This window comes from Daphnia pulicaria, chromosome 8 (assembly GCF_021234035.1).
Source record: "Daphnia pulicaria isolate SC F1-1A chromosome 8, SC_F0-13Bv2, whole genome shotgun sequence".
NCBI lineage: Eukaryota > Metazoa > Arthropoda > Branchiopoda > Diplostraca > Daphniidae > Daphnia > Daphnia pulicaria.
Genome location: NC_060920.1, coordinates 14,371,415 through 14,397,683, shown reverse-complemented (window position 1 = coordinate 14,397,683; position 26,269 = coordinate 14,371,415). Strand labels below are relative to the sequence as shown.

Below are 26,269 nucleotides of genomic sequence, written 5' to 3'. Positions count from 1 at the left end.
AGCCAAAAAGGAAATCATAAAATACAGACGCCAAAATAATGATGATTATTATTTTTTCTTCTTTTTTTAAGATCAAGTGGGGCCAAAAAAGAAAGAAAGAATATCAAATAAGTGCGGAAAGCTCCTCTTCCAGGACCGGTCGTTTGTGCGCATGTGGGACTGAACGTGCGGTCGATACAGCCCGAGACGGCGACTATACTACGCCGTCAAGCCTAGACCCGTTCACCGCCAATCGATTTGAACCCAAATCTCTCCTCCAAACTCGGCTAAACAGCAAGTTCAGAAAAAGAAGATGAAATTTGAATAAATAATTAAAATTATTGTTTAAAGACATTTAAAATAGAAAATTTCTCGGTAAAAAACTGCGAAATGAATTCAATTTTGACTCGAGTTGTATATGGGGTACAGATGGAAATGTTGTCGAGTGACCGCAGGGCTTAGTCTTGACGGTAGAGTGCAGTCCCCATCACAAGGCTGCCGACGTTCGCCGCCAGAAGTGGCAGTGAGACTCTATTAGCATCAGACAGTGGTCCGAGCCTATTGTTGTTGGGAAAACGTGACCGACTTCATCATCTCAAGTGGCCAATCTTCTGTTTGTAACAGTGTTTGCTGTGGTCTCACTATACTTTTAGACGTACACCAGTGGTGGACATTCAAAAATTACATTTATTCGGCCAAAGTTGTGTGTGTGTGTGTGTGTGTGGCGGAAAGGATATATAAAGTTGTGTAACTTAGCACACCGACACAGCACACCATCAGTGGTGGTGCAGCAGCTCTTCTTCCTATAGCTTTCAGTGTGTCTATACGTGTGTGAGTGTGTAAAAGGATCTCTAGTCACACGAATACGGCGCGTGAAACGGGTTGGGGGAAATGTGAGATCTTCGTGCAGTGCAAATACCCCTACACACCGACACAGTCGTCTGCTCAGTTGCCTATCGTCGTGCTACTGCTGCCTCCGGTCTAAAAATACGACAACCAGTGTTGTTGGGGGGCGAAAGAAAAAGAAATCAAACTGATGAGTGGAACACCTTGTTCGGGATTACGTTGCACTGCATTATTTACCAGGGCTCAGAGCAGCGAGGCTCGGCCAGGGAAATCTGCGTCAACGACAATGACGTCGTCTGCATTGATCTGCTTGTTCTTTTCTGTGGCTGTGATAATGTCGTCGTCGGTCGAAGCTGCCGAAACGGATTTACCTCATGTCGAGTAAGTTGCCCTTAGAGTATCATTAGAAATTGCATTTGAAAAATAAAATTGATTTCCGATTGATGACCGCAATTATCTGACAGGATATCGAACTGGGCCATCCGCTTCGGCGCACAAATGTGGGAGATTGGCAAGCAAGTCACCAGGATACGGGAAATCAGAGAGGTACGTCTACTATTTTACCAATCGAACAAATGATAGAATAGACATTTTTTGATCTCCGGGATTTAAAAACGCCCATCCGTAAAACACGATCGTCATTCGATTCGAAATGATTGATTATTAGTCTCTCGTGTAATTGGTTGGTAAATGGTTTCGACCGGAACCTTGGTCCTATTAATAGCTACTGAACTGTGTATAAGCAAGTTTCAACAGTTCGGTTATTCTGTGCCGATTTCTCCGATATAGATCCGCGCCGATTCGATCAACAAACGCTGACGTCACTCCTTTAGATATATTTAACCGTAGTTGCAGATGTGCTTTATAGATTCGCCTGGCGATGAAGGTCGGCAAATCATTGACGCCATCCGCAGTTACTAGAAGGAGGGGGGGGGGACAGTATAATCTAGATTTGGCAGTATAGAAAGAAGAAGAAAGTCCTTGATTACTTTGTTTCGTTTTTTATTAGCAACTTTATGTGTATAGTCTACACCTTTTTTCGTTTTCTTCAAAAAACTGATGGTCCTATTGATGAACTTGCCACGGAATAGCTTGTCACACTATTCCTAGGAAGTGGAATGTGAAGTCAAGGAATGAGTTGGATGCTCTGGTTATTATTTTGTCTGCCTTTTTTCCATCAGATAGTTTGGGGGAGGGGGTGAAATGTGTGTAAAAGGCGAAAGAGCCAAGTGCGAAGAAAATGTGAACGGAAACATCTCGAAGAGGCGACTGTTCCCCATTTCTTCCTTATTCCGCTGAATAAGGAACTTGTATATATAAAACCCCACACACACCGTCGTCTAGAAGGGAAATATCTATAAGGACTAGTGGGCGATAGCCATCGCCATAACACTGGAGGAGAGCTAGATAGAATCCAGGGGTGGAGTCCGCCCGTGTGGAAAAACGCCGGAGTCTGAAGGAGCGGCTTTTTTCGGTTGGAGGAGAGAAGATCTGGAGCTGACACATCTCGGCGTCGCGTATCCTCTTGTACAATCGAGATGTAAACGAGAAAAAAAGTAGATATCAGGATAGAGGGGAAAAACATGTATACGGTTGCATAGGATATAAGGTACAGGGGGGAACTATAGAACAGATGGTGTAGAAAAACTGTCCATACTTGTATATATCGACCGGTCATTTCGAGTGTGTTAGTTTGGCGAGCCTTTTCTTCCGCCTTATTTGATTCGCTTCTTTTTTTTATTATGGAGAGTAGTAAACTTTATTTGCAAGCTAAAGAATTAAGTATTCTTCTATTTTTTTGGGGAGGAGTTATTAGAAGAAAATTGACACTATAAAGTTTAGGTCTAGACATAAAAGACACTGTGTACGAGTTGACTCACGCTATCCGAGTTTGGCGTGGGGTTTTATAAAAAAAAGGGCGCGTAATTCAAACTTTCAAAGTGGCGTCACAATCAAAACAAAAACAAGTTTTCCCCCAAATTGTTGGTTTGATTCCCAGAAATCACGAATGGGATGGGGGGATAGCGTCTCGAGTGTCGGGAATTCACGAGCGGATGTACCCGAATTGCGTCGTCTTCAATCTAACGATTGGGATAATCAATACTCTACACAGCACCTGTTTTCTACGTGTTATTGACGTAATGGCTCACGGGATTGATGGATGAACAACCAAGGAATTGTTGTATTATTCCTATAGCTGGGCTCTCTCTCTCCATTAAGTAGCCCACGGCGGAAATGTTGGGCAAGTGCATCCGAGAAAAAAACCCCCAAAAATACCATCACCCCACGTATATAGTCGTGGCTATTCATGCCTGGTACATAATCGATTGCCTATCATTGATCACCGTGAATCTATCTGCGGTGGTCTCTGGCGGGGATAACAACAACGTTTGTCGCCACGTCCTCCCACCACCCCTCATCTTGATATATCCAGCAGCTCCTGTAATACTTAGAAACACAACCTACACATCTATAAATATATATAGTAGGATATGTGTGTATAACACGGGATAGACGTTGCGGGCAAATCTACCGCAGTATCAACGAATACAGCGGCCGTTCCAGACTTGTACTATAGACTCGGCTATAAATCTGATTTTGGCTCAAGAGACAGAAAAGAGACAAAGAGTAAGATGGAGAGAGAAATGCAATCTCCCTTCTATACGTGTACGTCCATACTACTATAGACGTGACAGATTTTTATAGGGGGGAGGGGGGGGGGGGTCCGGCGCCGTCTAGGAGATATTACATCATTTTGTCACCATGTCTGTACGTTATACCAGTAGTGCCCCGACACGTAAGGAATCATGTACTATTACCGGAAGAGAAGCAAGTGTTGGATATTGTTGGAAGGGGGAGGTTAAATGACGTCAGGGCTTTTTTTGTTTCCACCCCTTCATTTCTCATTGTTATTTACGTCACCGCCCCATCTATGAATTTTTACGTGGGCAACAATAGCCTTTTTAATACTCGAGTGCGCGATTTATAAAAGGGGCGGCCATTGTTGCGATATAAGTCTGAATTCAAGAGAGTCTTTTATAATCAACAGTTCCGTATTTTATTTGCCTTGAGAGTATTTCATCAAAATTGCCGAGCGGTAGATATACTATTTGTTTGTTTCGGTCGACCAAACCTGGGCGGGTTGGCATTTGAATCGATCAGACAAAAACTCGGCAAAGAATAACCCTCCGCCCGCTGGATAGAAAAATAAAAGGAATGCGGATGCATTGCTGGCAGAGAGCTTAGCTAGACTCTACGTATTGTTGCAGGACGGCATTCTCGATGCTCACACAACCAGCTTAACTGAGACGATCCTGGATGGATGGCCAGCTGGCCTATATATATGTATCTCTCTCGGAAGCAAACAGTCCCGATTGCGTAGAGAGTGTGTCGGCGGGAGAGACCCGGCGTGACAGCAGCAGTATGTAAAGAGAGACGGACGGACGGGGGGGGGGGAGAAGGAGGAGGAGGAGTGAGAATTGAGAGCGAAGCTGGCGGGATCTTCTTATATACTTTTCCGACCATTCTTTTATCCTATATAGTAGCTGGGATAGATACTTTTCTTTTCTTTTTTCTGTTTTCCTTTTTCCTTTCCCGCAGCTTGATCGATACGTGTGTCCAAAGACGCCGCGCTCTTCTTCATTTTCTCCGGCGCTGGCGGAGAACGGCAGTTGAGACAAACAAACAGCAGCAGCAGCAGCCCCCTTTCCTAACGGGTTTCACGCCATTTTGTTTTTTTGATAAGAGAAAAAGAAACCAACAGTGGAAAATCAATTGCAAGTTGGGGGTGGCTGTGGGATTTGGCGTGTCAGTCTGTAGGGGAAAAGAAGAAGAAAAGAAAAAGGAGAGACTGTGAGAGCAGCGGGCGCTGGGTTGAAGTTGATGGGAACGGATTTGCCCAGCTTGGGCCGTCAAGAAATGGGAAAGGATAAACAAGTCTAAAGGTATATATATATGGGCCTATCTATATGCATTTGTATATATGTGTAGGCGACATGTATATACTTATGCTGCTGGGATACTCTATAGTTATGCGGAGCGCGCGCAATGGCTGGGAATAAGACGTCATCAATGCCAAGAGGATATAGACGAGTCACAGATAAAAAGGAAGAAAAGCGAATTGTACTATTTTCTTTCTTCTATCAGATGATTATCCCAAAAGAAAGAGTATTGACCTTATGCTGATGCCGGGGAGAAAGCGATTATCAACAGCTTTATTATTTGAACTGGCAAATATTGAATAGAGTCGAAAGGAGAAATATTTATTCTGGCATTTTCCAATAACCCCCCACCCCTGCAGCGCTCTCTGTTGACGCGTTATGTCAATACGCAATCATTTCCAAGAAAAGAGATCCTGCCAATTGCCAAAGTCCCCCCCACAATTTATTCACCGAGATTTGCTCACGTATTGATTTCTTTGTCTAGCCAAGTTTGGGCTGTAAACAGCAGATATTCATCGAATTACACACGTCTAGATTTGAATAGACGGCGACATTTCAGGTTCACTCGGCTGTGACATGTGCGCCATTTTCAGAGTGAATATGCCACTTAACCGTCTCTCAAAGTTTGAAATTTTGTTCAGAACTTTAGGTAGTACACGCTGGAGCTTGTATATACAACCAAGACGGTACAATCTAAAAGTCTAGACGTATTATCTAGACTTGCCCGGGAGCCAAAGAAACTCTGCTGTGCTGTGTAGTAGTAGTTATTAGGGTTAGTTTTAGCTGTATAGAGAAGAATAGGGAGTCCGGATAATGGCGGGGAACAGATCCTTCCAGTTTGCTGGGCTCTTCATACAATAGGCAAAAGAGCGAACGGAAACTCTTTTTTTTCAAGTTGGAATCTTATCTGCCAAGGGCTTCGTGATCGATTGTATTCCCTCAACTGATTGGAAGACATCAAATAGTCTAACGTTAACCTATTGTTAACATGATTTCGATCGCCCATTATTCGGGGGGACAGGAAACGGACTCGGCAACCAAACAATAGCGCAGTGACGTTAGTTTCGATTAATGCCAATCAAATGTTAGTTCCACGTCTATACATTTTGACGATTGTTGGAACAGCTCAATCGCTCTCGCTCTCCCTTTTTCACCGCTTGACTAAGCGACATTAAAGCACACTCACACACAAGAATAAACTAATGACAAATAGTTGTTGCTACCTAGCAATATCGTGAGTGTATTCAACTGTGTTTACACAAAAATCAGCCAGTGAAATGTTTTATTTTTCGTCTGCCGAGCTCGAATTTGGTTTCGACAGTGCTCTCTAGCTGCGGCCCTTTTGCGCGGATGAATCCTTGGTACTGTAGGATCGATAACCTTACAATATGTTAGAGCTCCCGCCCTTCTTTCTTTCTTTTTTCCAAGAGTAATAGCCCCAAGTTGATCGAAGCAATCAAGGCAAAAGGTCGGTGGCAACATCAGGCCGGATGGCATTGTCCTTGTCCATCAAATTTTGACTTGATCACATCTGCTGCTGCAAATGGGATTAAAGTATACAGTCGCATTGTAGGTCGGGATTCTTTCCCAGAAGTTCCCCCCGGCCCATTCGCCCTACACATTTATTTTCTCCATTAGCTCTAAAAATGCTTAAAAATTGGATGTAACTTAATTTGATTTTTTGTTTTCTTTCCTTTGCAGCGCTACCAGAGTGAAGCCAAAATCGAACAGGTGGACGGATTCGCCATGGTCAAAGAGATGGCCGAGGAGATGGAGAACATGATGGGCGACAAGATCGAAGCTATCAAGGTAAAAACAAGTGACAAAACAATCAGAGTTTTTCTCCCATCAGAAATTCTAGACAAGGCCGTTTGTCAATACTTGATTGGGGTAATCTTTTTTGACGCCTCGTGAAAAGTCGTTTTATTGAATGAGGTGAGAGGCACGTCGTTTCATGAATAACCAAGTACTCACAGCCCTTTTCTTTATATACAAAGAAAAATTGAGGCCTCTGTTTAACATGGCCAAGATGTATAGAGGAGAGCAAATGGTGAAGCTTTGGCGCAGCGGCATCGATCCGTTTCTTGGTGTAGTGTAGTGTAGTAGGGCGGGACACCAAACGGAAACCATCTTTCAGCCAGATGACGTACGAGATGTAGAGCTCTCACGTTTCTCGGAAGGGGGTTTCTAATTGTATTCCAGCCGAATTTAATCCTCTTATAAATAGAAGCAAATGAGATTTTATTGCAGACGTCTAGCTCGCGACTTTAATAACTCTCCTTGTTTATGGGCAAATATGCACAAGTCAATGTGTAATACTTTACCCAGAGCTATAAGAATTGGCAGCTGAGGAAAGTGGGATCCAAATAAAAAATAAGAAATAACAAGGAAAGTACAAGACGTGTAGAATAACAGCAGCCATATGAGATGGGGGGGGGGGGGGGCGGTTGCAGAGTCACGCAACGTCCGTGTGTGTGTGTGGGCAGCAGGAAAGGAGATCGCCTTGGAGACAGAACGTCTCCCATTGGGGGGGTTTTTGGCCGTGTGCCTTTTGCTGGATAGTAGTACTCACTCTCTATATGTTTGGGCTATACTGCACACATTTACCGGCAGCTGTACATACCCGTGGCTTATATAATAAATGGGCTATACTCTCTCACTGGTCTAGTAGTGTAGTTGTGTGTGTGTATATATCCGTGGGGCTGGCCAATCGGATTAAACTCTCATTTATGTCGGACGGGACTGCGCATGCAGCGGCTAGGAAATGGACTGGGCTCTCTCTATACTTGTGCTGCTGCCTTCTTTGAGATTCTCTTCATCTATTTATCTCTTGCCTTATTGGCTTGCCTCGGCTGGCCCTTATTGGCCACGTCTGAGTTTGCTGGCCCTCTTATCTTTATGTGAATATAACATAACCCTCAAGGTTGTTTCTGGCCTGGGACTGATGGCTGGACGAATCTCAAAATTCGACACCGAGTCCAGTCATGTTCGAATGGTACAGAAACAACTTGTCGAAGCAAATCAGGTTTGTGTGAAACAAACAAGACTTTTTATTGGAAGAATAAGCGCTTATAAAGGGCGCCGGACCCCCCTCGGGGAGGGTTGAATCTACCGATGAAATCAAGCGTCCGGATTATTGATTTGTTTCTCACCCTTTTTTTTTGTTTTATCTTTTTGAACTTGACAGCGGATTATGGACGCAGCTGAACATCTGTCCGTCTCACATTCGCGATTAACACGGCAAGATTTGTACGAGATGAAGCAGCGCAACGAGAATATCGATTACTACAACGCCAAACGTCTCAACCAGTACCATAAAGCCGGGCCGCTGGCCGGTGAGCTGCTCGAGAACCACAAAGCGCTCATCATGTCAAACAGTCTGCACTTTGGCAACGTGGGCATCAACACCAGCGTCAGCGCCGTTCACGTTCCCACCAACGTTTACGACGGAGGTAAATTTTGATTTAACTACTTTATATTTTCCCCCCGTAAAAATATGGCCCGTTTTGAAATTTAGTCAACGCCAGTTGTTTATAAGCCTGTATACAGGAATCAGAAAAATAAGTTGAGAGAATTTTGTTGCAGCTATCCGACCGTGATCAGCCTAAGCTAGCGTAATGTACAATCGGATCGGCTCTGGCGAGTGCTTCCTCTTATAAGAGCCGATATACATACTATTGCGTCACACGAGCAAAGATATTGGAGGCAACCGAATAAAAAAGGCTATCCCGTATGTGTGTGTCTATATGTGTATTGGTACTCTCTCCACATTAAACCGATCGATCAATCTTTGTGAATTCATGGCATGGCTATACTCTTAGTTTAATGCGACCGTATTTTTACAGCTCCGGACGTGCTGAATGGCATCCAGTGGTCGGAGCAACTTGATCGCATCTTTATGACCAATTACGAGTCGGATCCGTCACTAACTTGGCAGTACTTTGGCAGTTCAACAGGATTTATGCGACAGTATCCAGGTACGTGACTAGGGTTTATTTTTAAAGTAAGTAAATGGCAATTGATTGAATGGGTTTTGACAGCCACCAAGTGGGGCCAGGGCGAATGGGAACCCGACTTGTTCGACTGTCGTCTAAGACCCTGGTATCTCCAAGCGGCTGCCAGTCCCAAGGATATGATCATCTTAGTGGACACTTCTGGCTCCATGACTGGAGTCCGTAAAGAGATTGCTAAACACGTCGTTCTCACGTTACTCGACACCCTTTCGGAGAATGACTTTATCAACATTTACAAGTTCAGCGAAGTTCCCGTCCCAGTCGTCCCGTGCTTCAAAGACAAAGTTGTCCAGGTACAAGGGAACAATTACATTATTCGCCTAAACAAAAGGAGCCTATTCAATTGTGACATAACTTCGTCATTATTTCTATACTAAGGCCAATTTGGAGAATTTGAGGGAATTGCGCAATGGCATGATTGAAACGGAGACGAGCGACATTGCCAACTTCACGTCGGCTTTCACGACGGCCTTTGAAATTCTGCAAAAGGTTTGCCAACTGCTAATTTTACTAAACTCCAGTCTTCTGCATTTGTGAAATCTTTTGTCGAGGGAAAATTGCTGGGCCCACGTGCTGGCATATCAAACAATTTAGTTGGAGTTCATTTTATGATTTGTCTTGAAAATGCAGTTCAACCGAACCATGCAAGGGTGTCAGTGCAACCAGGCGATCATGTTGGTGACAGATGGGGCTCCCGAAAATTACAAGGAACACTTGGAAAAATACAATTTGCCACACAGGCCAGTACGAATCTTCTCCTACGTCATCGGTCGGGAGATCATCGACACTTCTGCCACCATTAATATGGCATGTGAAAACAAAGGTTTGTTGAAGATCTGTGTCACATTATACTTAAGATAAATGTATAATTCGATGTGTTAAAGGCTATTTTGCTCGAGTCACATCCCTGGCTGAAGTTCGTGAGCAAGTGCTCAAATATATTCCAGTCCTCTCTCGTCCCATGGTTATGTACCAAAAAGATCATCCCGTCATCTGGACTTCAGCTTACATCGACATAGCGGTAAGCCTTCAATTTTTCATTGGAATGGAATTATTTTGACTATTTCTTTAGTCATCGTTAACTAATTTCACTGAAACAGCTAATGTCTAGCCATTTCTCCAGCCAATAAGGAAATGTTGGTACAATTCGTAGAGTGGGGTGCCCAATAATGGTGAATGTATATACATTCTCTGTTGGTGGACTCTGTGACCGTTTCAATTATTTGTCTCTGTATATCCTCATGTAGTTCCTATGACCTTTGACCATGGACATTTCCATTCCAATTTCTCCCATTGTTTACCTTTTGTCAAGTTTCCATTGTGACCCAGCAGAGGATTCATTGCCATCAAAGGTATTGGTGGAAAATACGATTCTAGAAACGAAGGTCCCTTCCATTATTTCCTCGTGAAAGCTTCGCGAATATTTGCTGTTGCATAATAGTTAGCCTAAGATACATCAACGTGCTCAATCTAACTCCCTTTAGATGTCAAACTATTGACAAACAAATAATAACCCCAACATTACTAGTGAGAGTGATTAAACTTACAATAAGCCTTGATTTAGATTTAACTCCCAACAGCCATGTGATTTTTAGATTTTTTTTTTAACAAGATGTGCTTGACATGTGCAATTACCTTTTTTGAGTGAATGAAATATCCCCTTTGCATGACCCATACCAGGAGCCCAAATTGAGTGACTGGCTGTGGGAGATAAGAGAACGTCGGAAGCAGCGGGATCGTTCGCTCAACTACCGTGCACTCTTGCGGTTGATCAGCGATCGGAACAACGCCCAAAGCGACGACACTTCAAACGTGACGACCAACAGTAGTCGGGATGCCAGTGGCAGACCCACCATCAGCATGACAGTTGAACAATATTTGACCTATGGCAACCTCGTCAATGAGGAGCGGCTCAATGCTCATCGGATCAAACAGGAGCGTGAAGAAGCAGCTATTCCTGCCGGCAACCAGCAGAATAACCGTCAAGGCGTCAGTCTCTTTGATTTGAATACTAATTTCGTAGTTTTTGACGACTTAATAATGCAACTTTTTTCAAGTTTATCTTTTCAGTTTCCAACCGTTTTAACGTGATTTTTTCGGTTTTGTGCATGCTGGATGTGGGGGAATGCCCCTGTGCAATTTGCATGTGTCTGTACGTCTGTGACGTGATTTGGTGGTCCGTCCAACGCATGTTGTCCAGATAACCAGCACCACTCCCCGTCCAGTGTTACCTCCTACTCAAAATCCTGATGGACCGCGAGCTGAGGCGCTTACCAAGCCTGAGACTCTCAGAGCTTGGCTCAAACGAATCGAATATGAGGTCCTTGTGTTTTTTTCTTATTTTTATGCCGATACGCACATGATATGTTCAGTAAAATTATGTACGTCACTACGCCTTTCGTGCTCATATATTCTTTTGATTTTCCACTTTTAGCCGTTTCATTTTGATCGTCACGTTTTTTCCGCTTTATTTCGTTTTTAGAAGCTCATGTTTCGGACACGACACTTAAATGTTCGATCTATTATTTGATGTTTTTTATGTTTATAAGTGTTTGGTTGCAAGTTGGGGCCAAAATTGTTGTAATTTACCTTAAACAAAATTTTAATTCCGACATTTGAAACTATGCAGACTCGGACTAAACCGAAATTCTTGATGGCGGTTTCGGTGGCTACTCCAGTTTACGACCGCAAGAATGAATCGGTAAGATAATCATACTTTTAAAAATTTTTCGTCTCTGTTTTGTCTTTTTTCTTTGTCTGAATTTTTCAAACCGTTTCATTTTAAAAAAAAAGAAAACCTCTTGATAGTCTTTTTGAACTTAACATGCTGATTGACATTTGATATTTATAAAGTCAATTGACACTATTTAAAAACACCAGTGTAACCGATGCTGGGGATACATAAAACAAAGAATTTCTTCTGTACAATAGAATATCATTGAAAAAATACTCATCAACGACATCTGGGAAGAGAAAACGCGAACGGTAAAGAAACGAAACGAATCAAAGCAGATATAATTGCAGCCGCCGTAGAGCTTGTCAATAGATAGTCCACAGTTATATATATATACTACATATCTTAGACACTTTTTCGTAGCTCTTTTTGACCTTGTTTGATTCCGCTGTCAAGGCTTGGAATCTTCCATAACGCTCAGACATTTGCGATTTTTCTTTTGTTTTATTTGCAACAAAAATTCTCATTTCAAATCCTTGAAAGCTGTCAATGTAATCAAGCGTTTATGGAAGAGGCCAACTCTTTGACGTATAGACAATTTCATATGGAAACAATGCCGCAACATTTGCATGATGGGATTTTGGTTTGATCCTAACTGATACTCTGCGTAGTGCTGCTGCAACCGCCGCTGCTGCTGCTCCTACTCCTACGTGAATTTTTTCGACAGACTCGCATATCATCTTTTATCTAGACATAGTTGAAGCGGCCATTTGAACGGGCAATGACAGGCTTAGATCAATTTGGCTGTATACTCGTGTAGGCTATTGCTACCCTATGGTTGGAAACGTATAACCGAAATATTATCCGTTTTGCCATTATATTTACACATATGTAGCCTAGCCGTTTTCACTTGGAAACTTGTGTAGTCTTTGAGTTTGTGTATCAAAACGTGGTGCAGTAGCCTACAACCATAGATTCCAGTAGACGTTTTTAAAATTATATAACGAGTGGCGAGGTCAAGGACAACACATCCAGTACAGGGTGTGAATGTCGTTTGATTGATTCATTATCCATATTATCCTTGATCTCTAGCGTAGACTAAAAGTATCTAGTGATGATGCCACACACACACATCAGTCTATAGCGTCCATTTGATTGTGCTGCCGAAGAATTTTGTCTTCGTGCAAACATTTACAAGTAAATGCTGCTGCTACTGGTATGCTCTAGTCTCCATTTACCGTCTTGTATAATTAGTTGAGGCGTTGAGCCAAAACGTTCATCAGATCCATTTCTACCCCCCATATAGTACATACTGTATAACATTGCACGACGCTGTTCTAGCGGTAGAACGTAGAATTTCTTAGTCGCTCCCTATCTCGCAATGAACTGTGCTGTGTAGGAGTGTGGCTAGAGGTGGAGTTTCCCTCTCTCTCTCTCTCTCTCTCTGATTTTAACGAGATCAAACAAATTCGTAATTCAATCTTCGTGGCGCCATGATCAGGTAAGGACCGCCAATCTTCTTGGAGTGGCCGGTACCGACATACCCGTCACGGAACTGAAGAAACGAACGCCCGCCTACAAGGTATGTTCAGTCGTGTGTTATAATCATCATTTCCTTCCTAATGGATTTTGTCGGATCCTCCTTTAAAAAAATACTTAAAAAACCAGTTGGGTGTTAACGGGTACTCGTTCATCGTCAACAACAACGGCTACGTACTCTACCATCCCGATCATCGACCCCTGGTACGAAAGTGGTTATCCAATCATCAAATTAAATTAGACTAATCTCTCTTATTTGACGACGGATGGATCGATTTGAAATAGGACGCGGACGGACTCCTGAAACCCAACTACAACACGGTCGATTTGTCCGAAATTGAGTTGGTCGATTCAGACGGCGGTCCGCGTGAAAACGACACGAATCTCATGACCGTAAGTTGTGATTGAATTGAATCATTGCTGAAATGTGGCGTAACTCATTTCATTTGAATTGAAATGAATAATTCAGATGCGCCGCGACATGATCGAGCGGCGCGAGGGTGAGATGACGTTCAAAGTGAGGATTCACCACGATGGCATGGTAAGTTTGGAAATTTGATTTCAACAAAAATTCCAGCGGTTTAAAGCCAAATGTTATTCAATTGTAGAAGAGAGTCAGCGTTCGTCGGCAGCGCTATTATTACCGCGGGCTGAAGGGTACCCCTTATAGCCTCGGTTTGGCGCTGCCTGATGGATACGGCGATTTTCGCATTGCGGCTGAAACCGAAGTCAAGCGTCTGTCGGCTGATCACAACATCAACGGTATGGTCAATATTATTTTTAGATCGTAGGTTATTGTTACCGACTCTTTGCGTCCTATTTGGAACAGTTTCGTCCTTCTTCTCCGGCAAGAATTGGAAAATTCACCCCGACTGGTAATGAAAAGCCCCGCGAAACTTTGAAGATTTGAAACGGCCATCAGTAAGCTTATATTGATTGCTCTCTTGGCAAACAGGATCTACTGCCGCTACAACTACGACCATCTGAAATCGTTCGATACGCCCGAGGCTCAAGTGCTGCACTTTGTCGGACGGACGCAGCGGGAGCGATGGCGTTGGAACTCGAAGCACCCGCGGCCTTCCCACGACACTGTCCGCTGTAAGAAATATGAAAATCCTTTCAGAAACTTATTTGGCCATAACGTTTTTTAAACTTTTTCTTCTGGACTCCCTAAGCTCACAAACAAGAAGACAACTACTACTGTAAGTCTTTTTGTCTAATAAATAACGAAATCGAATTTATTTTAATTCTTTCTTTTTCTTTCCTAGGCGACAAACATTTGATGCAATCACTGATTTTTGACGCCCAAGCCACCGAAGTGTTCGACAAAAACATTTCTCTTAGCATTGACCGACAAGATCCGTAAGTGTTTCTTTTTATATGTCCTTTTCAAACGAATAATATTAGATTCATGTTCACTGACGATCACACAACATGCACGAAATCAAACACGACAACATTCTTAGCTTTAATTTGATGTCATCACGATGTTTCCATGAGCACCACTAATCCATTGCATCATTTTTTTGCATTTCAAAATCTATTTTTCCTTCCAATTTTTCTCTTTTTGTGTCACCGGCACTTAATCACACAGAGGTTTAGGCATGCTTATGGCACTACTAGCCAGGTAACGTATCACGAACGTAAAGTAACCTTGACTTCACGTTGCCGTAATTTGGCACATCACTGTCGCTCTTTTGATGCTCCCCACTTAGGCCCGTTTTTTGAAAATGAACTTTAATATCTGTTTGCTTTTAAATTACTTGCGCTTTGAATTTAGTATCGCACAGATTTTCAGTACTAATGATGTATAGCTTTTTATTCACAGGAAACTATATTAACTGGAAGCGAAACAATTTTAAAATAATCTTTAATTTTCTCTTCTCTGCTGCTCTTAATCATTATAACATTGTCCCAATCGCTGCCTAAAAGAAGGATTGGAATTAATCATTCATGATTTATCATGCCGCTCCAAGGATTGGAATTAATCAAATGATCTTCTCTATTGTGCTGCTCTTTTATTATGTGATTGTGGCATTTGTTCGCAATGTTTTGCGTGTAATATGACACGTTTGGTTATATGGCGTTGAACTGTATTTTGCCAGATAATCCCACCTCGTCTAGTGTAGGGGCGCTAAGAGAAAACTTGTGATTGATCACATGGAAGTAATATTTTGGCATTTCTTCTTTCATTTTCTATACAGGCACGCCATGTTTAAGCTGTTTGGTATATCGGTCGCCTTTGTCGCCACTCGCAGTGGCCTCTTGCGTTGGCAGGACATCAGCACCATTGATGACAAGTAAGTGTTAAATTTCGCATAATGGCATGACGGTCCGTTAAAAGTTGTCATCCTAAAGGGAACGAACTCGGTTGATTAAAATACTGTAGTTAGTTATTGATAATGGCATTAATAATATAACTGCGACATGTTTACGGGCCTAAAGTTTGCATGTGGTACGTCGGAGGCATGCCCAGTGGGATCGGCAGACGAGAAGAGTGAAGCGTGCTCCACGGAAACCTTTCCAGTTCAAGAAACGTTTCCAAAGTAGAATTTTACGTAAAACGATTCGCTTAGATATACCGTTCATCATACGAAGACGAAAACCGGCGAGGTACTATATGTCCGCTTCAAGAGGAGCAGAGTAAAGTAGATGCAAGTTTGAACTTGGTATAGATGGGCTAACATGGAAAAACGCTTTCGCCATTAAGCAGCCAGCCATCAAGTAGGATATGGTAGATTCTGTTTACCCGCTTATCCCTTGCAAAACTCAATAGGCTGACGAGCTTAATAGTCTACTTGAAAGTATTATTGATATGACTGCTGCCTTTTACAAACTCTTGCATTACGCTAGACCTTATTGTTTACCCGTACGGCGGTTTCTTCATCATTTTTGTTGTTTTCCCTGTTGGATGCAGGCACTTTAGCGAGGCCAATCTCAACGCCATCGACCAGACTTGGTACAAGAGGGCCGTCGATCAATACTCTGTAGAACCGGATAGCTTTGTCTACTCGGTGCCGTTCAGCACGGGTACAGGTATGTGAAGAGTCCACGAGTAATTAGTCAACCGTTTGTCTGAGATTCATTATCACTGTGCACATATTAGGAGTAACCAATGAGAGTGTAGTTACTGCCTCTCATGCTATTTTCGTCGAGAAGGGCGGCTACAAAGCTCCCGCCGCTGTCGTAGGACTTCAATACAAGAACAGCGCCTTCCGAGAAACCTTCTTCAACATCACGTCTGGGGTAATTTTGATTGACAAGCTACAGAGTTTAAACAGCATTTTAAAACATTATTTTTTGGATTATTACAGTGCACCGGTTAGTATACATTTATATATATATCCTATTCTACTTAGTAGTAGTAGTAATCCTTCGTGGTAAGTTATCCTAGGCCGAAGGATTACTACTGCTAAAACTTAGTGGTTCGTTTGATGGTTTTGTTACGTTTATCTACCGGTGCAATGCAAAATAGGAGGAGTTCAATGCAGGCGAACTTGCAGTTCCGGTGATTTGTCGTGTTACGTAGTGGACAATCACGGATACATCGTGATCTCAAAGGAGGAGAGAGACACAGGGCGCTTTTTTGGTGAAATCGATTGGCTTGTTATGGATTCATTGATCCATTACGGTGTCTTTAAAAGGTATAAAATATATTAAATAGCCAAGCCACTTTCTTGTTCGCTCGATTTCCTCATCGGGATTGCTTTATTTCTGCAGGGTCCGCATCTATGACTATCAAGCTGTCTGCAAGGATATGCAGGGGCACCGCAGTGCTGCCAATTTCTTGCTAACACCATTACGTTACATGAAGTGGTTCGTTCAATGGATGGTTGGTCGCGCCTCTTGGATAATGCTCCAAACTCAGATTGCTCATTTGATCAATCCGGACTGGGCCTGGGGCATGGAACAAGAGCAATCGGATTACCACTACGAGGATAATGATGGTAGTCCCGGTAAGCATGCATTAATGAGATCTTTCTTCACAGAATCAATTCTATTTTAAAATCAACCATTTCAGGACCGGTTCCAACGGGTGGAGAATTCATGGCCGACGGAGATATTTCAATCATCGTCCACGACGAAGCTGTATCAATGGAAAACGCATATGCCAATAAATCCCGACCGAGACCATGCGACCAACAGGCAGACTTGTATGTGCTGCAACCCGAAAAGCTATTTAAAGGCGACAAGCCCGACTCGGTCAAAGGAAAACAGAACTGCAACTCGAACAATTTGGGCGCCCGCCAATGCGAAAGACACTACAGCACCCACAAGATACCCCACTCGAATTTGCTACTACTAGTCATTGACACAACTTGCAGGTGTGAAATACAGAAGCAAAAGATTGAAATGGAGGAAGTCAAAATGAACGAGTCGTTACGCTGCGAACGACCTCAGGAAAGCTTGTACCGTCAGCGTCCCTCCGTCTGTCTCAGTTATCATCCAGAGGTAAGTGAGAATATTGCAGAGATGACTGGCAGCTTAATACTCTTGTTTCTGCATTTTCTTATCGCCTTAGGAGGAAGAAATCAAACAGTGTGGTAAAGGAAACAATTTACTGCCGTCTCCCATTCTACTTACAGCAGCAACCTTAATCTATTCAGTTTTAAAATGGATTTAATTTAATTTCACCGGTCCCGCATGTCTTGTTGCATCATTTTGATTACTGAGTGAATGGGTGATTCATAATTCTCGGGTCCTCAAAATTTTTATATTATTTGGCTAGTTAATTAGTCTCCCGATGTATGGTGGTCGACATGTATCAACAGCTCTTATTTATTTATGGATCTAAATTGATGACTTTAGTGTGCGTGTTGGTGATACCATGGGTTATGAATGTGCATAGTGTGAGCGACATTGGGCTTAAAAAAAAGACGACTTCCCAACAAAGTATTCAGCTGGACAAGAAAACGTACTAAGCCTACTTCATACATATCAATTGTTATAAAATGTTCTGGTACGGAGCGTGCTTCTTCATCTGGCTGGTAAATGGTGCGTTATTGTTTGTCGTGAGCTCTTTGGACTAATTGTGGTTGTGACTGACAAGCTTGTTATTTCTTAATTTTCAAATTGTTACAGTCCTGAAATGTTAAATTGATTTAAAACTCTCACATTGACGTTTGATATTCTAATTTCAACCAGCAGTAATCGAATGCTTTTTGTTTTGGAGAGGAGACATAAAGTCGTTTTCATGTGCCCGTTACTGCAAATACGATTCTTCTCGTTCCGTCTGCCGTGGGTAATGCGTGTCATCCTTTTTGTTAGTGCTTTTTTTCATGAAAAAAAACTCATATTCCCTACTGATGCTTTGACTGAAACTGAAAATTTTCAAATTGCCCTGTGTGTTTGAATTCCCCTTGTTTGATTTTAGATAGCATTTTTTTTTTACATTTCCTATGAGGATGCCAATGGTCTACATTTCTAGTAAGATCTTCGGTCCAATTATTTAAAAAATGTTCTCTAATAAAAATAATCTTATCATTTGAATTCATTCAAAAATAAGATAAACGTACATAACATCACTGGTGGCCTTACATTCATTTCATTTGACTTCCTTGTAACTTGTCGGACTTGAAGGTAAGCAAAATTCTCTTAAAAAGTTAAAAATCACTAACTTCCTCCATGTTATGTATTTTGCCTTTGAAAAACCAATAAGATGTAAAACATATTTAAAGGAGGTAAAGCATCGGATTTTTAAACTTTTTGTGTCTTCAATACGCGGTTAATTTCCTCGAATTTATGGATTTGTCTAATGAAGTAATCACCATAGCGCCGAGCTACTTTCGTGTCAGCAATATGGATCATTCCGCCATCGATATAGAAGTCCACCTAATGCGATCAAAAGCGATGGAAGCGTAAATAAGATACACATTCCACTAGAACTATAATTATAAGATATTTCACCTCAGAGCCTGATTGGAGTTCACCGTCCAATCCAGAGGTGCCTTTAGTCCAAACGACGTTCTTCATCTTATGTTTGAAACATAGCAGATGGGTGCGGAAATCAGTATCGGGCATTTCCAAAAACGCAGCCATTTTGGCGACAGGCATAGTAGTGTACAAACGTAGATAACTACACAGAAAATTGATGTTAATAATACTCGGACATTCAAATCGTATGTCAAATCTTATGTAAACAAATACCTGCGAATCGTTGGCAAAGTAAGTTGCTGTTGTACTTCATCCATAAAAACTTTTGCCAGCTGTTGAAATGGTTCACGGCGATGATCGGCAGGTGGTGCTTCGACAGGAGGTGGGACGGGAGACAAAAATTTCGGAGAAGCGAAAGCGAATGCATTTTCGAATTCCTAACATAATTGAATACATTTAAATGGTGGCTTGAACTTCAAAAAGTATCAACAGACACTCACCTGAAGTTCTCCTTTTTGCATCCGCACGATGCGTTCGGCATGAGGTTTCTCTCGCAGGATCGCCTGTAGAGATTCATCGATGCGCTGAGGATGAAGAACGAGGCACACCGACAGCAGAACGTACATTTTTTCAGTTTGTTTGTTGATCTATAAACACAAAAAAGGAGATTAAGATTTCAGTATTTCATTTCACTTAAATCTAATTGACCTGGTCATTTTGGTATGTTTTAGCCTGGTATAATGGCTTAGTGCGCTGGACGTAGAGTAGAATATGGGAAAACGTCCGAATAGCATCAGCATACCGCCTCATCATCAAATAAGCAAAACCAACATAATAGTAAGTTGAGATTTGGCAGGCAGGTACTCTGGAGTACAGAGTCTAAAATGAGATTGATGGATTACGTTTACAAGCAATGCAAATCATTTTTAATTTTGCGCTTACCTTTTTATTGAGTTCCATATTTTCAAGAACCTTAACAGCTTGATAGAAATCTCCTAATAATGAGTGGAGTCTCAGTAATCCAACAAGACTGAAGTAACCCAACATTTTATAAAGAGGTCGGCGGCCAAATTCTCCTGCTACGGTATCGGGATCATCACCTTTGGCGTATACCTACATATCGATTGTATTAATTTTAAATTACAACCAATAATGATTCTCTACTTCTTACTTCCAATTGTTGGTTGATATTGGATTTGTCAACCAAAGAATACAACACATTCAATACAGAATGAATGTTCCACAAAGTTGGGTTGATTCTGATGAATTCAAGTTCTTCAGCTGTAAAAAAAAAAAAAAAAAAAAAAAGTGAGAAAAGAAAAGATGGAGCATAAGATGAAGGGTGTACCTGATTTCTTATGAAGAGAACAACGAAAAAGAGCAAAAGACTGGAACTGGTAGACAAATTCATCAATTATTTCCCACAGCCATTGGTGAGGAAGCTCCAAAACAACTGGACTTTTAGCACCTGTAGTAAAATGGTTTATGAAGGCTATGGGCAAACATCTAAAAATTAGTGAAATTAGTACTCAAAATATGGTTGAAAAGTTGACAGTAGTTGTAGTAAGACTCAAAACGTTGTTCAATTGTTGGTCCTCCTTGGATTCGTGCATAAATGTGGCGATAGTAAAGTTCCTTGTAGAGAATCAGAAACGGTTGATCATCATCCACTAATGGGGAAACTTCATCTGCATCAGGCCAAGGGGATGATTTGAAGTGCTCTTCAGTTAATTTTGGAAATCTAAATGGAGTAAAAAACAATGGATCAACAATTCAACTTTGTCTGACAGGCACTGTGGTGGGCTTACGTGTTCTCGTAGACATTCTGAATTTCATACAACTTTCCAGAGTTTACCATCTCTCGAAAATAAATAATGAATTTCTTGATCACATCCGGCATGCTATATTGAGCATATTGGGGAGCACTTCCATAGCTAGTGTATCGTTCATTTTCAGCATCAAGCCGTGGATCCCCGGTTGGCTCATAGGCATCGGCTTCATACTCGTACTACAAATGAAAAAGTTTTTGATGATAGGTACAGAACATGTTGTAATTATTGTACACTTACATCCTCAAATTCTTCGGCATACATCTTTTAGGTCTTTCAATACCGATAGTTATTAAATTTCAATTGAAAATTGCGGAAAATTGAGAAAAGTCCACGAGTAAGATTACTATTTCGATTACTAGTGGCTCTAGTGTCAAATAATAGTAGCTGCACAGCGTTGCCGCATGTACTCAACAATTTTCCAAAAAATTATCTGTCAAAAATTCGAATGTAAAAATCGATCGTCATAACTTATTTACTCCGGTTGAGATTAATTTACCTTAAACTTAACAGATTTCAATGCTAAACGGGACTGCCATTATAATTCTGTTTTTCTGTTTTATAGCAAGTATATCAAATCATGATCAAAAGTTGATCAGGAAGTAAATATTTAAAGAAAATGGTTACCAAAATTGTTTCAAATTTACGGATGAAGATATCAAGCACTCCAATAACTGCATTCAGGCTGTGTTTCCCAGGAACCATAAAAACACTGCTGAGGTGGATTTGTTGCAGGATGGGTTGTCTAGACACATAAGTATTGATCGTGTCTGGCAGAGGTCTGCTACAACTGGGACCGAGTTTTTACGTTTCTCGCCGGCTCCGGCTCGTCCCCTGTCGCGTGATTCACCGGCATACATGTGTGTACTGCTGTCATGGTGATTATTCGCCATGTTTGGAATAAGTGTTTTGTGGTTTCATGTGACCATTATGCTGCCTAATGCATTTAAACAGGATTACATAAAACCATACTGGAGTCAATAGTTAATTGCGCCGAACAGGTTTTATTACTTTGAAATCAACTCGAAAATCGCAAACCATGATGCCGTACAAACTGGTTTTTGAATTTATACGTTTCCCGTTTTCCTTTCCTTATAGAGACGTAATTGGCAATATTTCAATCACATTCCAACCATGGAAAAAAGGAATGAATTTTCAAAGCATGTTATTTCTTACCATATTCGCCAGTTCGCCACACCGATGACAATAAGTGGGTTATCTTATCTTTAATCGAAACTTTATATTTAATTCTAATATTTTACTTGGACGTTGGCTGAACTCAAATGGAAGCAGGCGTATTTCGAAGTTTAAGATTATAACATTCAATAAAAGGAACTAGAGACAAAACAAAAACGTTACCCTGCAAATATTTCTCTACTTATTTAGAATTTTGATTGGGTCATATCTCCGTTTTTTTAATATTCAGCCAACTATATACAGAAAGTCAGAAACATATAAACTCTGCATCTCTAGGAGCAAAAAATAACCGAAACGCGCGGACGCAAATTTCGAATCTCCCAATAAGGACTTGGCTTTCATGTTTGATTTCGTGGACCAATGGCAATGCGCAACACAATCAAGCTCCGCCCTCTTGCACCCAAGGCTGTTCATGAGGTTATAAATTCCAGTCCCATTGCAAACGGAAATTCATATCCAGAGGATTCCAGCGCGAGGCACGTCCACCGTTAAACTCGAGAGTTTTTCTCTTTCAATTGCAATTCGAAAAATAATAGAAAATGCGTGAAATCGTTCATATTCAAGCTGGACAGTGTGGTAACCAGATTGGAGCCAAGGTAAATATAAGATTTTCATTATTTTAGAGTGATAAAATATTTGAAATGGTTTGCTGCAGTGAAAGACCGGTGTGCAAGGCACCTTTTTTATGCCCATTTGGCGCTAGTCCGCCATTTTTCTTTGTTGTCCGGCGCACTTTCATCTCAAGATGTTGCAAAAAGAAAAAAAGAGGAAATGTAATGTTGTTGATTAGATTGCATGCCCCTTTCTCATGCAATCTGCTCGATTGTTCATGCCGTCAATCTAAAGCTCCCAGGCTCGAATGGTGAACCGGTACCCGGCAAGATCACAGAAGGACGAGTTCTAATTATTTTTGTTTCGATGCACTTTGTTTAAAAAAAACCGGATAGTGTAGTCGTGCCAAGTGGTGGGTTAAAATAAAAAATTGAGGCTAACGACCATAAACTTAAAAAGTAAATGTGAGCCTCCCCTCTAACCTTCAAATGTTATGTCGCGCATCCATGTGGCAGATGTGAACCGAATTCGATTGGGCAATTGTATGTGAAACAACATCCCCTCCCCCGACATTTTCCAACCCCTCATTGTGACAGCGCCCTTACTGATGGGTTATCTAGCAGTTCCTCCCTAGGTGTAGTTAGATTTTATGCTGTGTGTATAGCACTTAAAAACTCATTGAAATTGGGCAGGTTTTTCTAACTCTCCCTCTTTTTTTGTTTACCTTTTCCGGCAGTTTTGGGAAATCATTTCTGACGAGCATGGAATCCAACCTAATGGCACCTACCACGGCGAGTCTGAACTGCAACTGGAACGCATCAATGTCTACTACAATGAAGCAAGCGGAGGCAAATATGTTCCCCGTGCTGTTCTTGTGGATTTGGAGCCTGGCACCATGGATTCCGTTCGTTCGGGACCATTTGGCCAGCTCTTCCGCCCTGACAATTTCGTCTTTGGCCAAAGTGGAGCCGGTAACAACTGGGCCAAAGGTCACTACACTGAAGGAGCTGAATTGGTCGACTCTGTTCTTGACGTTGTCCGCAAAGAAGCCGAGAGCTGCGATTGCCTTCAGGTAAACAGTTCTTTTAAATTTCATATGAGATGAGGTTTTATAATAAAAGATTTGCTGTCATGTGAAAACAGGGTTTCCAGCTGACACACTCCCTTGGTGGCGGAACTGGATCTGGCATGGGAACTTTGCTCATCTCCAAGATCCGTGAAGAGTATCCTGACCGTATCATGAACACATACTCTGTTGTCCCCTCACCAAAAGTGTCCGACACTGTCGTCGAGCCGTACAACGCCACTCTTTCGGTCCACCAATTGGTTGAAAATACGGACGAGACCTATTGTATCGACAATGAAGCTCTCTACGATATCTGCTTCCGCACACTCAAATTGACAACGCCCACCTATGGTGACTTGAATCACTTGGTCTCCCTCACCATGTCTGGTGTTACTACTTGCCTTCGCTTTCCCGGCCAGCTCAATGCTGACCTGCGCAAATTGGCTGTCAACATGGTGCCCTTCCCTCGTTTGCATTTCTTTATGCCTGGCTTTGCTCCCCTCACTGCCCGTGGGTCTCAACAATATCGCGCATTGACTGTTCCCGAGCTGACCCAGCAGATGTTCGATGCCAAAAACATGATGGCCGCCTGCGATCCTCGCCACGGACGTTACCTGACTGTTGCAGCCATTTTCCGAGGTCGCATGTCAATGAAGGAAGTCGATGAGCAGATGCTCAACATTCAAAACAAGAACTCATCCTACTTCGTCGAATGGATTCCCAACAACGTCAAGACAGCCGTCTGTGACATTCCCCCTCGCGGTCTGAAAATGTCTGCCACTTTCATCGGCAACTCGACCGCCATCCAAGAGCTCTTCAAACGTATTTCGGAACAGTTCACTGCCATGTTCCGTCGTAAGGCTTTCCTCCATTGGTACACTGGTGAAGGTATGGACGAAATGGAGTTCACCGAAGCCGAGTCCAACATGAACGATCTCGTCTCCGAATACCAGCAATACCAAGAAGCTACAGCCGATGATGAGGCTGATTTCGAGGAAGATGGGGACCACGCCGACCAAGACGCTGCTTAAAAATGCAATTTTGCCCTCTCCGTCCTTGATAGAACTGCCGAAATATGTGGGAGAAATGTTTTCCATCTACTGCACTCCCAGACCGCCCTTTAGTCCAGCTGCTGATGTCCGTGCACTTTCTTCACTTTTTAAAAACTACCATGCCTTTCGCTTCCTATCCTTTTATGCTTTCCTGACTATCTTTTCCTTTTTAGAACATCCCCTAGCAACTCTTTCGTATTTCTCCACATTCCTCGCTCTTTTTTACGTTCCCTGTTTTTATTAAGAAACAACATCCAGATCTGATCTCCTTCGACTGGACTGTCTCCCTGTGTACATTCATCTCTCTGCGCAACCATTCTGAACAAAATAAATGCAGGTTAGCAAAGTCACCAGCTGAATTCAATTTCTTCTTTCTTGCTTAATTCTAATGATATTAACATCACTTTTGCTGTCTGGCATTCAGTATTGCTGGCGTATGCTTGATGCACAAAGCCTCGTTTCCATTGGTGAATTAGAGAAATGCGAGTTTTACTTTTCCTCCCCGAAATGGAAAGGCTTGTGACTCGTGTAGAAAATAACCCGTTGGGTGAATAATGCGCACGCAGCTCTAACGAACGGACCTGCTTAGGCGGTGAGTCGTTTTGGGCATCGCCCTTGCTGACGTTCATTTCAGATATCCTTGACAACGTAATTGTGATGAGCGCTGTGGCGACTGTAGGTCATCCAACACTATTGTGTCACCGACGCTGCCGATGGGATAGGCTAAAATCTAGTATGTCTTTTATTGGACTCTATCATCCTTATATAATCCATCTAGTTTTATTGCATTTACAGTAATAACGTCCACGTACGGTTGAAAGGGGCTTTGTGTGAGAGGTCGTAATGTTGCCAACGAAAGGGAGCCGCTGGACTGCTGTTGTTTTATGGAAGATATGAGAAAATAAGGGAGGTAGTAAATAAAATATGACTAGACGTTTTGGTTGGAAAATTCCGTGGTTTGATCTCCATGACGACGACCAGGAGGCGGTTTCCAAAGCCGGAATCGAGCGGCAGCTTCACTTCGATCACCTGTTTCGTAATGGTTTCATCAAACTACCAAGTAACAGCGAAAATAGGGCGAAGGACACCCATAGAAAACAATCCCTACTAGCACAGAGATATCCATAGGATATCCTATGGATGTCAGAGCCGATCCAGTTGGATGTCCCAGTTGGACGTCCTATGGATGTTTAAAGGATATACTAATGTCCTCTCCTGTGGACGTCCAACTTGGGATATCCATGGACGTCCAAAAAACGGACGTCTTTGGTATCAGTTAAAAATTTGGGAAAAATTAAAAGATCTAACTTTAACGGGGATCGAACCCGGGACTCCTGAATGCTATGCCAGTGTTATGCATCAATGCTATACTTGTTCTTATAAATATGAAACAAAGGGGATATTCAAGCTTCCCTACTAGCACACAATGTCCACAGGATGTTCTATGGATATCCTGTGAACGAAAACCGTCCGTCTGTTTAGCGTCAGCTACGGATATCCTATGGATGGAATGTTTGGATCAAGAAAACACGGTCCATACTGGGATGTCCTATGGATGTCCATCGGTACCAATCTGGGATGTGAAATTAATCGTTCGTTTCAGATCCTTATTCTGATATCCATACGATGTCCAATACTCATCACGAATGTACGGCTGACTTCACATCCGAGATTGGTACCAGATGGACATTCATAGGACATCCCAGT

At 42.1% G+C, this 26,269-nt stretch overlaps 3 protein-coding genes across 9 annotated transcripts; 2 read left to right on the top strand and 1 right to left on the bottom strand.

The window, feature by feature from the left end:
- The first annotated feature begins 491 nt into the window (after nucleotides 1-491).
- LOC124312044 (voltage-dependent calcium channel subunit alpha-2/delta-3-like) lies at nucleotides 492-18,517 on the top strand. 7 transcript variants are annotated; one of them, XM_046776461.1, is made up of 31 exons: nucleotides 492-1,206; nucleotides 1,290-1,371; nucleotides 6,468-6,575; nucleotides 7,954-8,218; nucleotides 8,612-8,743; nucleotides 8,807-9,072; nucleotides 9,158-9,268; nucleotides 9,410-9,602; nucleotides 9,664-9,800; nucleotides 10,460-10,768; nucleotides 10,980-11,099; nucleotides 11,409-11,480; nucleotides 11,711-11,764; nucleotides 12,955-13,035; nucleotides 13,122-13,196; nucleotides 13,278-13,385; nucleotides 13,462-13,533; nucleotides 13,601-13,754; nucleotides 13,822-13,867; nucleotides 13,948-14,090; nucleotides 14,168-14,194; nucleotides 14,261-14,354; nucleotides 14,587-14,619; nucleotides 15,197-15,292; nucleotides 15,910-16,028; nucleotides 16,099-16,238; nucleotides 16,307-16,313; nucleotides 16,468-16,636; nucleotides 16,713-16,948; nucleotides 17,014-17,444; nucleotides 17,515-18,517. In XM_046776461.1, exons 1-31 carry the CDS (start codon nucleotides 1,016-1,018, stop codon nucleotides 17,614-17,616), a joined length of 4,173 nt encoding a protein of 1,390 aa, XP_046632417.1. In that variant the 5' UTR covers nucleotides 492-1,015; the 3' UTR covers nucleotides 17,617-18,517. The 7 variants fall into 7 exon arrangements, with proteins under 7 accessions (XP_046632417.1, XP_046632420.1, XP_046632419.1 ...); XM_046776464.1 differs by lacking the exon at nucleotides 10,980-11,099; XM_046776463.1 differs by lacking the exon at nucleotides 11,711-11,764.
- Nucleotides 18,518-18,591: 74 nt separating this feature from the next.
- Nucleotides 18,592-21,092, bottom strand: LOC124312105 (eukaryotic translation initiation factor 3 subunit L-like). Its single transcript, XM_046776577.1, has 11 exons — nucleotides 20,936-21,092; nucleotides 20,675-20,874; nucleotides 20,396-20,607; nucleotides 20,215-20,334; nucleotides 20,038-20,147; nucleotides 19,809-19,979; nucleotides 19,575-19,745; nucleotides 19,367-19,513; nucleotides 19,140-19,303; nucleotides 18,900-19,068; nucleotides 18,592-18,824 (listed from the first exon to the last, which is right to left on the bottom strand). The coding sequence occupies exons 1-11, from the start codon at nucleotides 20,957-20,959 to the stop codon at nucleotides 18,690-18,692; spliced, it is 1,623 nt and encodes a 540-aa protein (XP_046632533.1). The 5' UTR covers nucleotides 20,960-21,092; the 3' UTR covers nucleotides 18,592-18,689.
- A 1,251-nt stretch (nucleotides 21,093-22,343) lies between these two features.
- LOC124312120 (tubulin beta chain) lies at nucleotides 22,344-24,912 on the top strand. The gene is made up of 3 exons (XM_046776595.1): nucleotides 22,344-22,488; nucleotides 23,181-23,516; nucleotides 23,588-24,912. Exons 1-3 carry the CDS (start codon nucleotides 22,432-22,434, stop codon nucleotides 24,539-24,541), a joined length of 1,347 nt encoding a protein of 448 aa, XP_046632551.1. The 5' UTR covers nucleotides 22,344-22,431; the 3' UTR covers nucleotides 24,542-24,912.
- The last annotated feature ends 1,357 nt before the right edge of the window (nucleotides 24,913-26,269 follow it).

What these genes read in the sequence shown, in the direction of transcription:
- LOC124312044 (XM_046776461.1), top strand. Translation starts at nt 1,016, where the DNA reads ATGAGTGGAACACCTTGTTCGGGATTACGTTGCACTGCATTATTTACC. An exon ending in GGATTCACCACGATGGCATG is followed by an intron (nt 13,534 to 13,600) that starts GTAAGTTTGGAA and finishes ATTCAATTGTAG; the next exon opens with AAGAGAGTCAGCGTTCGTCG. An exon ending in TTCCCACGACACTGTCCGCT is followed by an intron (nt 14,091 to 14,167) that starts GTAAGAAATATG and finishes GGACTCCCTAAG; the next exon opens with CTCACAAACAAGAAGACAAC.
- LOC124312105 (XM_046776577.1), bottom strand. Translation starts at nt 20,959, where the DNA reads ATGTATGCCGAAGAATTTGAGGAT. An exon ending in TGCAAAAAGGAGAACTTCAG is followed by an intron (nt 19,304 to 19,366) that starts GTGAGTGTCTGT and finishes CAATTATGTTAG; the next exon opens with GAATTCGAAAATGCATTCGC. An exon ending in AACTCCAATCAGGCTCTGAG is followed by an intron (nt 18,825 to 18,899) that starts GTGAAATATCTT and finishes TGATCGCATTAG; the next exon opens with GTGGACTTCTATATCGATGG.
- LOC124312120 (XM_046776595.1), top strand. Translation starts at nt 22,432, where the DNA reads ATGCGTGAAATCGTTCATATTCAAGCTGGACAGTGTGGTAACCAGATT. An exon ending in GTAACCAGATTGGAGCCAAG is followed by an intron (nt 22,489 to 23,180) that starts GTAAATATAAGA and finishes CTTTTCCGGCAG; the next exon opens with TTTTGGGAAATCATTTCTGA. An exon ending in AGAGCTGCGATTGCCTTCAG is followed by an intron (nt 23,517 to 23,587) that starts GTAAACAGTTCT and finishes ATGTGAAAACAG; the next exon opens with GGTTTCCAGCTGACACACTC.